Source organism: Pholcus phalangioides, unplaced genomic scaffold (assembly GCF_987345545.1).
Source record: "Pholcus phalangioides strain wild (caught in Gottingen) unplaced genomic scaffold, Ppha-v1.0 ptg000028l_1, whole genome shotgun sequence".
In the NCBI taxonomy this organism is placed as follows: domain Eukaryota; kingdom Metazoa; phylum Arthropoda; class Arachnida; order Araneae; family Pholcidae; genus Pholcus; species Pholcus phalangioides.
In genome coordinates, this window is record NW_028301618.1 from 7,644,735 (window position 1) to 7,661,861 (window position 17,127).

Below are 17,127 nucleotides of genomic sequence, written 5' to 3' on the forward strand. Positions count from 1 at the left end.
ACCACAGTAAACCGTAAGCATTGCATTGCGATAAGCAATACAGCACAATATGTAATGCACCATAGTACGCAATGCATCGCATTGAACAAAACACAATAATACGCAATGCACCACAATACGCAATAAGCACTGCGTTGCAATAAGCAATACAGCACGCGACGCACTACAGTATGGAATGCACCACTATTTGCAATACGCCGCAATATGCAATAAGCACTCATTAAACTAAGCAATACAGCACGCGATGCACTACAATCAGTAATGCACCACCATTTGCAGTACATCTCAATAAGCAATACAGTAAAACTACAGGAAAAAAAAAGATAAAATTTATTTAGTAAGTGAAAAAAATATGAAGTCATTCTCCTGACGCAATTCCAGTTGTTGATATTCTGTTGCCTCAGCAGGCGAATATTACTTTGGGCCAAAATTAAAGTTTTAAATTTAAATAGGATTAAGCCAATGAAATCTCATCCTTTTGCTTATTTCATGAACAGAACAGTTTCTTTTATTTTGAATCGATTTTTATTCAATTACGTTAATTTCATGGTATTTTATCACGCACGCAAGCTGTTTTTAATGCACAAAATATTGAGTATGTAAAAGTTTATACTGACATAGGATAGCACATACAATCAAGAACATGTGTAAAACATTTGAACTAAATCATAGGTTAAATAGTATTTTTAATAATATTTCTATTGTCACAATATAGGCCTGAAGAACATTTGCTCTTCACTTGGGGTCACGTTCTTGAAGCTTCCCACATTTACCGATAGGCGGCTTCGTTCGGATTGGATCCATCTAAATAAGAGGGGGGTCTGGGAGGTTTACGATAGTCTTAGGTCAGGTTTTTTTACTCCCAGACCACGTAGTCGGGAATGCGGATTAGTTAATGATAATCACAACAGTACTGACTTGGATGGCTTCTCGATTGACACTAAATCACCGGGCAAATTAAAATGTGTGCTAATAAATGCCAGGAGCTTGAGTAATAAGAAAGATTTTTTAGAAACTGAGATAGCTGTGGAGGGTCTGGATCTCTTATAGCCATTACAGAATCTTGGTCGAACGATGGGGATGAATCTTTCTTACACATCTCAGGATACGATACTTTTTTGAGAAATAGATCTGATAGGAGAGAGGGGGTGGAGTGTTGATATACGTGAAATCATGTTTGAAGGCTAGCGAGTGTAACGTGCAGAGAAGTGATATTGAAACTATATGGGTTGAGCGTGAGAACCAAAAACGTCATAAACAAATTGTTGGGGTTTGTTACAATCCACTGAATAGGGATCCAAACTACATCGCCAAATTGCATGATGAAATTTCCTACATGTGTAAGCGTAAGAGGGTTCTCATCTAGGGGATTTCAATTACCCAGGTTTTGATTGGGAGAACATTTCATCTAGAGATCAGTATGAAAGAGACTTTCTTAAGTTGGTGCTCGAAAATTTTTTGTAGCAGCATGTGCCAGAAGCCGCTAGGGGTACTGCTATTTTGGATTTTGTGCTTACTAGTTCTGAGGATCTTGTTGAACATGTTTCGGTGGGGGAAGAGTTTTCTTCCAGTGATCATCGTATAGTCAGATTTCACTAACTCTTCCTCGGGTAAGGTTGATAACAAAAGACTGGTTCCTTGTTTTCGAAGAACTAACTTTGATGTTTTGAGAGGAAGGTTAGCGGAAGTTTTCAAAGACCGGTTGGAATCAGTAGGGGTGGTAAGCTTAAAATTTACCGCGACCCATCCGCTAGGATATACGCCTTATTCTGATTATCGGGCACCGCAAACGTGATCCAGCCCAGCACCAAAGGAATTGGGCTGGGGTGCTCCAGTGTATAAATTAATTCAAGAACTATTTTTCCTCCCACTCCACCTCCTGACGGAAAAAATGTTTGCTTTATTAAAATCACCCGCTTTACAAATATTTACATAGCGGATTAACAATACTTGGTTAACAAATTAAAAATTTAGTTACAACTTTTTACAAAAAAAAAACCACCCTATTTTGTGGGCAAGTCTATTATAATTGCATTAAAGCAAAATTTATAACTATTAATTTTTCAGCCTCTCTTTTATACAATCTACAGCCCGTTCCGGAACATGAATGATTTGTATCAATTTTTTCTCTTCTGTTTTTATTGTGCTCAGTACAATTCACACACTGTCTTTTTCTTTACAAGTTACTTTTTTGTGGTAATGCATCGCACAATTTTCACACCTTTCAGCTATATGGCCAACCTCCAACACCTAAAACATTGTGAGGGTCTCAAGTATTCTGCTAGTCTATATTTTTGCCATCCGCAGTAAACAGCTCCATCCCGTATTAGTTTCTCAAATTCTTTTGGTCCAACCTGAGCAATCCAAATGACTCCTTTAGCTGTTTGATAATTTAAGACAATTTTTATCCTATCTTTATCAGGTCCCAAATTTTCTTTTATCACTATTAATAAGCCTTGTTCCAACACCACTTTATCCAACCGCAGAAATTATGATCTTCGGTTCTCTGCCTTTTATCTTTTCAATTTCATATTTATTCTTCAACTCTGTACTCTCAAATTTTTCTAGTTTCCTCACGGCTTTGCGTTTCGATTATGACTGCGCCTGCCTTCGTTACCCAATGATCCTTTGATCTTACTTTTATTGACCCCTTTAATTTTTCCACCTGTTTACCAATGTCCAACATCCCAATTTCGGCTAAATTCCTATTTAACATCCCATACAGCTGTGTTAGCCTAATTAGATCTAACTCTTGTTCTATACCATCTTTAGTTAATTCTTCCACTTCTTCTCGTATTGACTTATTGAGAACATCTTGTAACTTATGTCATTCCTCTCCTGGCCTCAATTTCTTCTAAGTATATGCTCAAAGCCTCTTCTACATCTTTTACTCTGTCTTCACTACTTCTTACTCGCTGCAGATCTCTATTTTTATTAAGCAATTGCTTTCTCAGTTTCAAATTTTCCTCAATTTCTTTCTTTAAACGCTCTTTATCTCTTGTTTGAGTCATAGAACCGATAGACTGTCTTTTTAATTTTTCAATCTTTTCTACATGAACTGCTTTAAGCTCGTGCAAATCTTGCATTTCTTCAACTGTCTCATTACTCACATAATCTGGTCTAATGTGCAGATTTTCTGCTCTTGTCATTTCCAACTCTGATTTTTCTTCCTCAATTTCTCTCTTCTTACCATCCAATTGATTTTTCAAATCAGAAATTTCCCCTTGTAATTTTAATTTTTCCTCTTCTAAAACCACACTCTGTTCTAACCGCTTACTAATATCACTTTCCTGATCAGTTCTGTCTGCCCATGATCCACTGGTTCTTTTCATTAATTCTTTGTTCTGTTCAACTAAGTGTGTTCTTACTTTCCTAAGCTCTATTAATTCTTTACTGGATTCATCATGTGCTCTTGCAACTTTTTTAAGCTTCTCTATAAGTTCCTTTGTCTTCAACTATAGTTCATCCTTCTTTATTTTGGACAAATGTCCCATCTTTCCTATTTCCTCCAGTCTTTTTGCTCGTCTGCTTGCTTTCATCGTCGGTCCTTGTATAAAGGCCGCAGCTCCTAACTCTTCTTGGTCCATCATGTTTCGTCGGGCGAATTGTGGTTTCCGACTTTTGCGCCACCTTCCCCGTTGGCTGGCAAAGTGCCACGAGGACGTGGGGGGGAGGTTTCCCTATTCAAGTTCTAGATTCAAATTTTAGTTTCCGTGGACTTCTTATACCACTCTAAAATATAGTGCTACAATTAGAAATTTTAATCTCCAATATCGTATCCAAATATTTCTAGAAATTATAGTAGGGGTGGTAAGTCAATCGGAAGAATTTAGTACGAAGCTGTCATACCCTTTGTTCGAAAAAAGCGTATTTGTACATCGCACCCTCTATGGTTCACGGATAGCGTGCGTAGTCTTTATCTTGAAAAGAAAAGAGCATTCAGAGAGTATAAAAGTGGACGAGGTGACCTATCATTGTTTACTGATAAAAGAAGATTGTAGAAGAGATCGATAAGGGATAGAGTAAAAAGGAAGTTGAATATAGGTTGGCAGATAACATTGGCCCAATCTGACCCAAAATCATTTTTTCGATGCGTCAATAATGGATGTAAGGGAACAGTTGGCCCCCTCTCGATAGGAGGCTCTAGGTTAGAGAGCAATGTAGGCATGTGTAGTGCTTTCAATGACTTTTTCGCGTCGGTTTTTAATGAAGATAATGATACTCGATTTACGGGGATGTTGCATGGGGTAATAAAACCCTCAACGATATTCAAGTAGAAGACGTGGAGGTCCTAAATCTTCTAAGAAATGTATGTGCAAGCAAAGCACCAGGAGATATCTATCCGTTGATAAGTGCATAGTCGCTCATTTTGGTTCGAACAACCCACAGTTCTTTTACGAGTTGAATGGTTTCACTATCCCGGATGCAATTAGGGTCATCGATTTAGGAATTCTCATTGACGAGCGGCTTGGGTTTTCTGAACATTGTTCAGCGGTGGTCAAAAAAATCGAATAGAATGCTTGGTCTCATTTTCAAAAAGGTCTCTTCGCGTTCTCCTGAAGTCATTCTTCCAAATTTTCGAGGCTTAGTTCGTCCTTGACTGGAGTATGCTGTAAGGTTTTGGAGACCATACCTACAGAGGGACATGGACTTGGTTGAAGGGGTGCAGGGAAGAGCTACGCGTCTCCTTATTGGCACACGGGGCTTGAGTTATGAAGAGAGACTTCATTTTTTGAATATGTTTACATTGGATGAACGCAGGTGTCGAGGAGATATGATCGAAGTGTTAAAAATTTTCAATGGGATGGATAGGATTGACCGTGACTTATTCGTACACCGCCAATCGACTGCTTTTACAAGGGGACACCAGTATCGATTGGTGAGGGACAATGCAAGGCTATGGTGTTTCAGGGAATTTTTCTCGAATAGGGTTGTTAATAAATGGAATAGCTTACCCGCGGAGGTAGTAAATTGTAACACAATTGACACGTTTAAAAAGAAATACGATAAACATGTTCGGGTAAATCGAGAAGCTCTGTCCATACTTAGATTAAGACAACCATAAGTATTCTTTATGGGTATTGTATAATATTTTATCATGTGTATATATTGTTTATAAATACATTTTTAATTGGGTTGCTTTATTTTTGAAATATATGACATCCATATTTTTATGGGCATCTTTTTCTCAGCCACCTCGTTGGGCATTTTGCCTGTTGTGGCGTTGTATTTGTATTAGAGTATGGTTTTAATCATGTTAAAGGTATCAACTCCATTAAAGGAAACCATTATTCTCGGGTTAGCATACAAAAAATGTCCAGATTTGACAGACGTACCAACAGCCCTCATTTTCGGACTTGATCATGTATCCTAAAGTACGTGTGTACTTGTTGATGCCCTCTTTCGAGTCGAACTTCTGTATGAATTAATTAAAGATGGGGGTGTGATTTCAGTCAATCAACTTACTTTGAAGTTGCTTTTTTTCCAAGAACCGATTCGGAACCAAGTATCAATAGGTGTATTCAATACCAGATCCTTAATATCAAACACTCGTACTTCGACGTTCCTCAGATTCTTCAAATTCCCCACCTCCAGTTCTTTGATTTCGCTGCCATTGCCTACTGTCTCAAAATCCGTCCTGAGTTTCAGCACCACGACGGTGTTGTTCGGGTTCCATAGTGCAGCCGATTCCACTGCACATTTTTGGCGAACGGTCAGAGCTTTCGAACGCGACGTCTCCAAGAAAAACAGAAAGCGATGCCGTTTCCACGGGAGGAAACATCTGTTGACTGAAATTAAAAAAAAGAGAGACTCCATTAACAAGTTTTCACTTGGAAATTTCGACATTAGTCGCTATAAACGTAGCGTGTCATAATAGGCTGCTTTCTGACCTCCTTTTCCGAAGACATTCGATGGAGCCGGTGCTCCGCCACTTGGCCAATCGTTGAAGTTCTCTGAAATAAACAGTACCATACACGGTGTCATGTGTGAGGAATGGAATAAAAAAACACGCACAAACAATCTATACATATAAAATAGTATGTCCCGACTGACTGATTCATCACTGCTGAAGCTATAAACGTGAAATTTAGCCGGTAGTTTTAATTTAGGCCCATTATGTAGAGACTCACTAAGAAGAGATTTATCAAAATTAAACCCTTAAAGGGGGGTCTTAAGGAAGAATTTTCAGATCCACGCGAGTAAAGCCGCTGGTAACAGCTAGTACAACATAAGGAAGAATCTCAAAAGAACTTTCCCTTTGCCCCCGACTCCGAACTTGGAATCAGCGTTTATGGACAAAAGCAATTTGCGCAGAACAAAAAGGAAAAGACTTCACCCGAGCAGATGCCATATCCAAACTCCAACAGGCATACCTAACACTAGGAAGAATAAACACACTTTTCTTTGGCAAAAAACTAAAATAATACTGTAAACAGCAATCTTATCATTACAAAGCAATCAGCTTAAGATCTATCGTGCGTGCTTTGAGTGCTATTCAGAGTTTCCTTTCAGAAATATAGCAAGAATATCATCGGAGAACAAAGAAGTGGACACTCTTCAATTAGAAGGAAATCGGAACGTAACACCATTCGCGCGGTATCTAATCACTAGGGCTCGCTTGGATTGTTATGACGTCATATTTTGAGCATTTTCAAGCTATCGGTCATATTTTATGGCAACGGATAATTTTTTTGACATTCTACGGGTATATCAACGACAATTTTTGTGTAGTGATTTTTTTTGCTAGCTCATAGTCACTGTGTACTATATCACTATCTACTATGTATTATATCTATTATATCACTGTATGTGTGTGAATTCTTGTTAAAAAAAAGGTTGCATTCCCAGTTGCCACTTTGTTCTCTGAGGACATTCTTGCTATATTTCTGAAAGGAAACTCTGAGGCAAAGCGCAAATTGTGCCGCGTACATGAAACAGGGCAGCACTCTGTTTTGCAGCCAACGGAAATCAGAAAGACAGCGCAAATTGAGACACGAGGTGACACTACGCTGAGCGCGTGCACTCGTTGGCGCTGCTGTTGAGCCGCAGATTTTCGTGTCCCGCGCGCACGATTCTTCGTATTCCGTAGGGGTTTTCTAAAAATTAAACCGCGTCATTTTGATAGAGATCGTATTCTCCTATGAAAAATGTTGTTTAATATCAACGTTATTTACATATATTATCAATTATTTCTTTAATTAATTCCTGAATTATTTTCTTTCTTTCTGAGTTTTTATTAAATATTATTGTTCTTTCCAAGGTTTTGACTTTTCATTAGCTCTACATTTTAATTCATTATGGGATTCATTAATTTCGGGATTTTCATTGATAAACGGAATTTTCACTAATTTTGTGATTCCAAATTTAAAAAATTTTCATTAATTTTTAGAGAAAAAGAATCCACTTTTGTTTTTTTAATAGCCTACGAAATATTTTCCATTAAATTTCCGAATTCGGCTTTAATTCCGAATATTCATTAATTATATTTAATCGATCGATAGAGGAATAATTTTTCATTAAATCTGAAATTTAGTTATTAATTTCACTAATTCTGGTGTTTCATTAATCTATTTTTCCATTGAATATGAATTTCCAGCAGTTTTGGAATTTATTAATTTTAAATTGTGATCAATCGTTTCATTTGTTTTAACTTTTCACAAGTTCCAAATTTTCATTGAGTATGGGATTAATTTCGGAAATTAATTTCGGAATATTAATTCATTCCAATTTCTGTTAATTATATAATAATCTAATAATTAAGTTTATTGTGTGATTCATTATAAATTTTGAATTTTATATATTTTCATTACTTTTCGTAAGCCCTGAATTTTCATTAAAATTTTTATCCCTCCTAAATTTATCTTAATTTTCATCTTCGATTAATTAATGTAAAGTTTTCATTAATTTATGTACCTTTAGTTTTTTTAAGGAATCCTCAATAGTTTTTTAATTATTCACTAATTCTGAGAATCGTCATCATTCCTAATTTCTTATTTCTTTGTGTTCACGTTTTTATATACTGCATTTTAATGCATATTTTCAGCGCATTCCCGTATTTCATTTTTAATTCATGTTATGTCAACTTTAATGATCAATAATCCAGGAGCCTCCCAAATGACAAGGTTCCAGTCCCCCGAAATCGTTTCCTTTCGAAAACGCTCGTGCACTGGGAACGCGTTCAAATATGCGCATGCCCTCGCTACGCGTAGGGCGTGTTGACGTCATCGCACTCGGGTACCGCCCATTCGCGAACGCTGCACGCGACTCAATTTCCGCTTAGCCTGAATGGCGCTCAAAGCACGCCATAGGCGGAGATAGACTTGGAAGTCTGGGAGGGGGGCAAGATGATGACAATTCATATATGCATATATACATTAGATCAGTCGACTCCACCTTTGACGCTGGGGGAGCAATGCCCCCCCACGCCTCCCCGTATCTCCGCCCATGAAGCACGCGCGATAGATCTTAAGCTGATTGTTTCGTAATGATAAGATAAAGCATATTTAAAACTTAAGAATTCATTCATATTTATATCGCGGAAGTGTAACAAGAAGCAAGACATATATAGTACGTATGATAAAAATTACGATGCGTTAAACGAAAACAATGACGTAGATTGTAAGAAACTATAATTTGTCATAAAAACCAATGGCTTTGACGAATTTAAAAATGCGAGATTGATGGCGGAGAGTGTCTGGATAGAAGACTCACGGAATGGCATCGGAGAGAAGACAATCGCAAGGCGTTATAGTGAGCGGGTTTTGTGCTGAAAAAATACAATACACTTCTTTCACGGTAAGATTGATAATCAACCTGATCATGGCAACAAAAAACTATCGATGACTCAGATTCCATATTAACACCTGAAATCCGCTGTACTATCCTTTTTCATTTCGTGGCGAAGCTTTAAAATTGCACGTGGAGGTCATGAATTATGGACTTAAATATCGATGTATATTTCAATGATTTCGCTAATTGAAGCTGCACCGGCATGATGGGATAAATCTCTAGAGATAAAAGTGCTACAAGAATGGCATTGGGAGAAGCTTATGAGGAATCGAAGGAAGATTTTCACACCATGGGATGAGCGAACTAAAAATGCGTTTGGCGAGTATTCTGCCAATTTATTATTGAATATTCTTCTACAAAAATTTTCACTATTCAAAATATGCTACCAAGTTATCAAAATGACATTCGTAAAATTAACATTGCAGTTGGATTTACCTAACAATCTATTTAATGAAGGAGGTTAACAGTTAACACCGTTCGAAATATTCCGTACGGACAAAACCATTGTATGAGAACGAGCTCCATGACGACGAAAAGAAAAAAAACTCAATAATGCGGTCATATCTATGTTACTTTACGTCACAGGAACATTATTAGCACGACACGACTGCTAAGAATGCTCTCTAAAATACCTCCAGGAACTCCCCTTCCCCATCAGACCTACTGCTTTAAAAACAAATCTGCTACAATAGTTACACGACTCATAATGTACCTATAACAATAGTCGTGAAAAAGATCGATTCGCAGTTGCTAGAAAATCGATATATGTAAAATTGATTTTGTGTGTGTGTGTGTGTGTGTTCTCTATACAAATCTACAATTTTAGATCGATCGTCACCAAATTTTGTATATATACCAAAAGAAACCCGACTTGAACGATAGGCTACTTTAAAATTTCGTCAGAGCAGGGCAAATGCCTCAAATTGCCAAAAACTATCGGGAAACAATGGGTTTGAGCCTCAACAATCACTTTCCGAACGTTTACTTTGGTTATGGTCCCCTGCAAACCAGACACGACCCAGGCTCTGTCCCTATCGGGATATAAGCCTTTTACCCAATCAGGTTGGGTCGCGCTGGGCGAGGTTATGGTCCCCTAGCAATGCGTTTCAGACGTGCATATGGCTTTACAACGGTTTGTCACTTCTTTAATCCTGTTAGTATATGTCTTTGCCACATTTTCAATACTCTCAGTAATGAGGCTTTTTGAATGACGTCATAATCATCATCAGCATCGCTTTGAGGGTCAGGAAAAGGGTGATTCTCATAGAAATCAGTGTTAAAATTTCCGATTTTACTGTAGAAATGCAGAAATTTTTAGTGGGGGTTTTCCGCCACATCAATAATTTAAAAAATTGTATTGAATTCTCGATTTCTGAAATATTGAGTTCGCTTAGAGATACGAAGCCCAGAAAATTAAATATAAAACAAATAGCCGGACCTACTTTTGAGTTGGACATCCATGTAATAACATTGATTTAAACTTTTTATTTATATCTTCTCAAACATGAAAATTAATGTTTTGATATTCAACTGCATCAATTCATATAGTTTAGGTTGTTTTAGAATTAATTATGGGCCCATAAAGTGCATCGAAGAAGTTCCACAGCTTTAAACAAAGCATTTTTGGAAGCTGAAACAGGCAGAGATGGATAACTTGAGGTTCGGGGGGGGGGGATCGAAATACGTAGCGCCCATTAAAAAAGAAAAAAAATATTCATTTCTATGTTTCTTTAAATCTAAATTTGTTTATTTCATAAGTCGCCATATTGGTTAATTTAGACACGGTTTGCATGTCCCTGAAAGAAAGAGGGACATGCCTGATCCAAAAAGCCTCATTGAAGTAACCCGGGCAACGCCGGGTATTTTAGCTAGTGTATCTATAACAACAGTCATGAAAAAGATCGATTCGCAGTTGCTGGAAAATAAAACCATAGAATGGGATTCATGTATCACTCAAATCATGAGAAAACTCATCTTCCTGACTTTCTAGAAAACAATAAAACAATATAGACCTCGTGATTAGAACAACAACAGACACTCCAGACAGCGACACGGATAGAAAGCCCTTAGACACAATGCCCTCAACAAGAGTGATACCTTAAAAGCTATTCTACTCGGTGATAATAGAAGCGCGATATTCCTGTAAAAGCAGATGTATTGCTGAAAAATTGTCCAACTCGCTCCTTACTACTAGATATTGCAAAAAGTGACGTACTAGTTGATCATCTTTATATGAATGGCTCGCCGAGGCTATTAGGATCATTTCTGGAGATGCTGATCTTTAGACTCGCGTAAGTCTCCTACATATTTTCAGCGGTACTCGAAACCTGAAAGGCTGTGCATAAGTTTTTATGGTTTGTGTGTAATTTTGTATAATATAACAAAGAGCTGCGCGGCATTTCGCCAATCGAAGCGCTACAAAAAAAAAAAAAAAATTCTTACTTTTGTTAACGTACAACAGCAGCATCACGAAGAAGAACAGGATCGTCGAACCGATCAGTAGACGTTCAAATATCTTTAGCCTCGTTCTGAATGGACTAATGAAGACGAGAGAAAAAAGGACATTAAGGTACGGACGATTTTTATTGAAATACAGCAAAAACTATCAGAAGGGCCAATTGTAATAAAAAGCTCCCTTCTCGAGATACACTTGGACCAGGAAAAATCCTATCAAAACGCGGGGAAGTGGTCCTTGTATAGGGATTTTACTGCAGTTAGTTTAATGGCAGAGCAACGTATATACAAAATAATCACATCCAATTAGGAATATAGCATCTTGTATTAAAAATACACTCTTGCGTGAGTGACCACAACATAAGGTGAAGCATTTTGGGGCTGTAACCAATAATTAGATATGGGTCAAAATTTGTACATACCGGTATTATGGAATATCCGAAGATGGTGTCACTCCAGTATTACTACGAAGGTTTCGACAGCTGGCTGATGCAATGAAAACTCAACTGGCCTTGCGGGTAATCGAACCCACGTCCCCTCACTTGCTGGGCGAGCGCACTAGACTACAAAGCCAACGAATCCTCTTTCCTTAGAGCTCGTAAAGTACTTGAAAATGACCCCATAATGCTATATTGTCAGTATCGCCGTGGCTGCTATAGGAGAACATTTGTTTTTCTACATCAAATTTACTCAGGCAAGTTTAGAAAAGTGCCCATTAATTTTAAACTAAGCACAATGTATATCACAAGTGTTTCATTTTATTGCGCTGTGCTAATTTATAGCTTGCGATTCTCTCCGGTTAGATGGTGTGTCGGATAATATGGAATACTATAAGTATTACCTGAGTTGGAGTAGAATCTCTTCAAAAGTGGAGTTAGGGGAGTCAAGATACCTTAACATGATGAAAACCATACTCTAATAGAAATATTATCAAAAATACTATTTGACCTATGATTTATTTCAAGTGTTTTACACATGTTCTTGTTTGTATGTGCTATCCTATGTTAGTACAAAGTTTTACATACCTCGGATACTCAATATTTTGTACATTTTACAAAAATGCATTAAAAACAGCTTGCGTGCATGATAAAATACCATGAAATCAATGAAATTGAATGAAAATTGATTCAAAATAAGAGAAACTTCAGTTCGTGAAATGAAGCAAAAGGTTGAGATTTCATTAGCTTAAAATTTTTGAAACAGAATATCAACAACTGAAATTTTAAGGAAACAGTTATTTTCCGGATATTATGCTGAGGTGAGCTCGGAAAGAAAAGTCATCACGTCTCCGCCGGGACTCGAACCCAGGCCCTCTTGCATACCGGGCAAGCATGCTACCATCTACACCACTGGAGACACATGAAAGAGAGTAGTTAAGAGAGGCTACTAATGCTTCTACTTCAGCGCCTCACGACACAGTGCGTGAAATTAGGAAGGCAGATTCATGTGTCTCCAGTGGTGTAGATGGTAGCATGCTTGCCCGGTATGCAAGAGGCCTGGGTTCGAGTCCCGGCGGAGACGTGATGACTTTTCTTTCCGAGCTCACCTCAGCATAATATCCGGAAAATAACTGTTTCCTTGATATCTCTGGCTGAGAAAGAAGCCATCTATATCTCTCTAAACTGAAATTTTGTTGGAAAATTACTTTAAATTTTTATTTTTAGTAAGTAAAATATAATATTTTTTTCCCCCTTCAACTAAGTTCGAAAGTTTCGCTTGGACTCGGCACTTCTGGACGATGTATATGAAATCTGAAGTAAGTTTTTAACGTTAATCGAGATCGCGCTAAGAAGTTATAATAGTTGCTGTCTGAACTCAGTACAAATGTATGAATATTATATGTATCTTAAATATAATTTGATAATTACTTAAAAGCTAGTGTATCTCTCGACTCGTTTCGAAATGATTTAATTGTGTATTTTGTATTTGTACTATACGATCCCTTCAACTCTCTAAGGGGGTGGCCTAACCTCCCCACAACAGGGTATCTGTATTTAGTGGTGAGCTTCAATTACAGAGATTGGTGAAGTGAAAAATCGAATTGTCGCCAAAACCTACAAAAATTACTTCGCCGTATTACGAACAAAGGGCTAAATTTCTCCTGAACCAGAATACCAATTTAGTTTTTTGAAAGCTGGTATAATGGACAAGTTTTTGGTAAATTTGACCAATTGTAGCTAGAAGGGTATGTGCGTTATTGGCGATGAAATATTTTGTCGACAATTTAATTTTGAATTTTGCCAATCCGTCAGCACTTGCAGCTCACCAATAATTCCTGATATTTCGATGAAAACGATGTCATCGCTACAGGATTTTTTTGGCTCTTTCCAAACGTGTGCTTAATTTGCATGTAGATCTCTGAAAAACTTCACAAATGCAGGTTTTTTTAGATCATTTTTGTCGCACCTCGGTCATTTTCTGCACATGAGGGCTAATTTTAGACCGGGACCTACAATTTATTGCCGATTCCAAACGGCAGGCTTGTTTTTTTTATACTCATCAAGAGGTTGGTGCTCTAACCCCTCGATGGGGGACTCCCTGCGGTAGAGCAATTTTTTGCTGCGGTCAAGTCGCCGTTTTTGTTGTATTCCTGTGTCAGGAAAGCTTTCTGGCAAGGACGAACCGGGTATCGAACTCGCGACACCTCTAAACATCATCTGGTACTTTAGGCGAGTATCTTATCGACCTGGTGGTCTATTACGCTCATGTCGTTATGCCCGCGTTTCAAACGTGTTTGGGGTTTGCGGTGCGTTGTGGGATAGATTTACATCACCATCGCTAAAGGTTGATTTTTCTCACATCGTTACTAGCGATTTTCGTTATCATCATCGCTACGTGAAACGTTAACTAACGAGAACCGGAGAACGCTCGTTATGTTCGCGTTACGGAAATAAACATGGCCGCTCGCGCGTACATTTTTCGATGAAGGTGAGAGCAACGGAGACAAATTATTCATTCATTATTAATTTATCAAGTTGTTCGTTATAATGAATAACGTTCCTTAATTTAGTAACAGCATTATAGTTTAAAATGTTATCTGTACACATACTGATTGGAAAAAATTATTCATAGTGGTAAATCGTTATAAATTATTATACTCGGTACAAAGATAAATCACTCTACACAACGTTTTTTTGTTTTTTTTTAAATCTTGCATGGAAATGTCTTTATTCTAACCTTAATCTCATCTCTTAAACTCATCTCAATATAAGAATATTATTTAACTGGTAAATCTCTCTCTTTCTATCGCGATGTTTTCAAGACATTTTGAAATTCGCTCAATATCGACGTCAATACATATTTAAACGTCTACAGATTTTCCCTTTCTTAATTCGTTTAATAACATTGATATTTTGTGATATCAATTAAGTATTGCTACTTTCTGCGCAGTACACAGAAGTGTAATGCAGTAAACACCATAACACACACTATACTCTGCGCACTAAGTACACTATAAAAAAAATCAAAGTAAATTTTATTAATCAACGAATAAATTTTTTCTAATCCTTGAGTGCATTTTCTGATCGGAGTATAAAAAAGATGTCAACCAACAACAGTGTAAATTTGGTGGCACTTCATTTTCATGTGTGAAACAAGGAAACCAATTGTCTAATTCAAGATATACGGAAGACTGGATGTTGTGAAGATATTTATTATTTGAGATGTTAATTTTTTTAAGGAAGGAAAAAACTCATCTCTGCCTCTACCGGGAGTCGAACCCGGGTCCCTCGATTGCCGGACGAGTGCTCTGACCACTAAGCTACAGAGGAGATAGAGATTTTCCTTCGTTAGAGCGTATATGTGTCGAACGGAACCGTGCAATGGACTTGCACGGTTCCGTTCAATTGTCTAGACTCAAATTGTCTAATTAATGATGTAAATAAAAGGTTATTGTCCTTGATTTTGACTTCAAGACGGTAGATAAATATGTTAAAAACATGGTAATATATGATGATATTTTTGATAGTCGCTTTGGAAATTCATAACATCATTGAACTTCAATAGGAAAATCATTTTATAACCGTAATAATTTAGAAAATTTCCCCGCGCGCCAGTATCATGTGCGTGCATAGCCTACCTTTTTCTCAAATATTTGATGAAAATAAAAAGAATCCGGATGAATTAAAGAAAAAATTTGTCGCTGTGGTGGTCGAGTGGTCATAGTGACGGACTCGCATCGCGGGGACCCGGGTTCGAGCCCCACCGTCACCACAGTGGTGGTCGGCCGAAGTTGGTTTTCTGTGGAGCGCAAATGCGAGCCGATCTCCCCGTTAAAAAGTCTCGCCACAGAGAGTAACAGTCCTACAAACAGTACAAATATTCAGTCACTGCACATCACTCACTTCACTTCTGAGATATAGATGGCAGCACTGAAAAATCATACACAACACTAGATACGCACTCAGACTGTTAGGTACACGCACTTACACTTCCGGCGCAACTCACTAGGTAGTAAATTGCCTATGGCAATAGACCTGAGTTGTGCTCGGTTTGAAAAAAAAAAAAAAAATGTAGCTTAGAAAATTACGGACAACCAACACACACAAACGCGCACAAATAAATAAAATAATAATAACGCACGTGCTGCAGCACTCGTTGATAGTGATGATGATTATCAGCAGCCGGGGTTGGTGGGGTGTTTCATGTTCCGCTTGGGCTAGTCTATCACCCCCTTTCGTTTGACAAAACAGGTCGGATTCACCCTAAACATGTACTATAAAACAGAGCAATATTTCATCGAAACTGTTACGCGTAAAAAGCTTCAATGAAGGGTGTAAAAATGGTAGCTCGACGAGAGTGACTGGTGGGAACAATAAAATGATAACGATTCACACAATCAGAAACTTTAAAGAAAATTAATTATTTTATGTGAATTGACATATTCAAAATAACTAGTGGTTTCGGATTTTTTTTTCTATTGATTATTCATTGAGTCACATTTTCGTACCAGTTTATACAAGTCGCAACTAAGGTTTTTAATTCCCTTTTGTGACTCCAATCTTTTCATATAAAAAAAAAAGTAAAGCGGCAATGTAAACATGTATAAGTAGGCTGACCATATTTTCGTGAGAGAAATACGGGACATCGCCAATTATCGCCAAAACTGAACAACGTTGCCAAATATTGCTGAAATTCGGAGAATCACAATAGCGGGAAATTAAGCGTTACTGAAAATTGCAGTGGATTAAAATGAATTCCACTAAAAAAAAACCGTTCACCAATACAAACATGGAAGATTAATATTATGATCTATAGTTGTAATTATCATAATATAATTTATGAGTTGAAAAATAGTTTCAATCTTTGACTTCAATGAAGAATAAAAATTCAAGTAGGCTTCGCGGAAAAAACCGGAACACGTTTGCCAAAAAGTCAGGACGGCCTGAAAAACCAAAAAAATCCCGCGACTGTCACGGAAATACGGGACGTGTGGTCACATAGGCAGCTTAGCAATGGAAAGCGTCCATTCGGTATGAACAAGTCGAATAGGGTTGCAGAATAACAGGACATAACGGGACCTCTTGCCAACTCCACTGCATAATAAAGGGTGACGTCGTTTATATTACGTTCAAGAGGCCGAATCAACACATCATATAAATACGTGGAATGACCGAGACTTTGTTGGTGACTTCTTCTCCACCCTCCCCCCCCCCCCAGACATACGGAAGCTACAACCGACAAAATGCTCAACGAGGTAGCTGAAAGAAGATGCCCATAAAAAAATTAGAGCAACACAATAATAGCAATGAAAAATGCCGATACAAAATACATATTATACCGCGAGAAATGCAATTCCCGACAGAAAGCGCAAAGTAGGGCTTATCAACACCGTCTATAGCAGAAAGTCTCCGCGCGAAGCTTGTGACGTCACTGAAGCCGTCC

The 17,127-nt window shown here is 37.7% G+C and overlaps 1 protein-coding gene across 7 annotated transcripts in view; it reads right to left on the reverse strand.

Annotated features, from left to right (window-relative positions):
• LOC149067876 (lactosylceramide 4-alpha-galactosyltransferase-like) overlaps positions 1 to 17,127 on the reverse strand; it is a 45,653-nt gene that overhangs the window by 17,192 nt on the left and 11,334 nt on the right. For 2 of the 7 annotated variants that reach the window (XM_089252150.1, XM_089252151.1), the window contains exons 2-4: positions 11,233 to 11,327; positions 5,892 to 5,954; positions 5,467 to 5,789 (exon numbers count right to left, since the gene is read on the reverse strand). The exons of 2 other annotated variants lie outside the window; for them this stretch is intronic. In XM_089252150.1, coding sequence (XP_089108276.1) covers positions 5,467 to 5,789; positions 5,892 to 5,954; positions 11,233 to 11,327 — 481 coding nt within the window. Of the gene's footprint in view, positions 1 to 5,466; positions 5,790 to 5,891; positions 5,955 to 11,232; positions 11,328 to 11,666; positions 11,898 to 17,127 lie in introns of those variants that run through there. 3 more of the 7 variants (XM_089252155.1, XM_089252153.1, XM_089252154.1) reach the window with 3 other exon arrangements.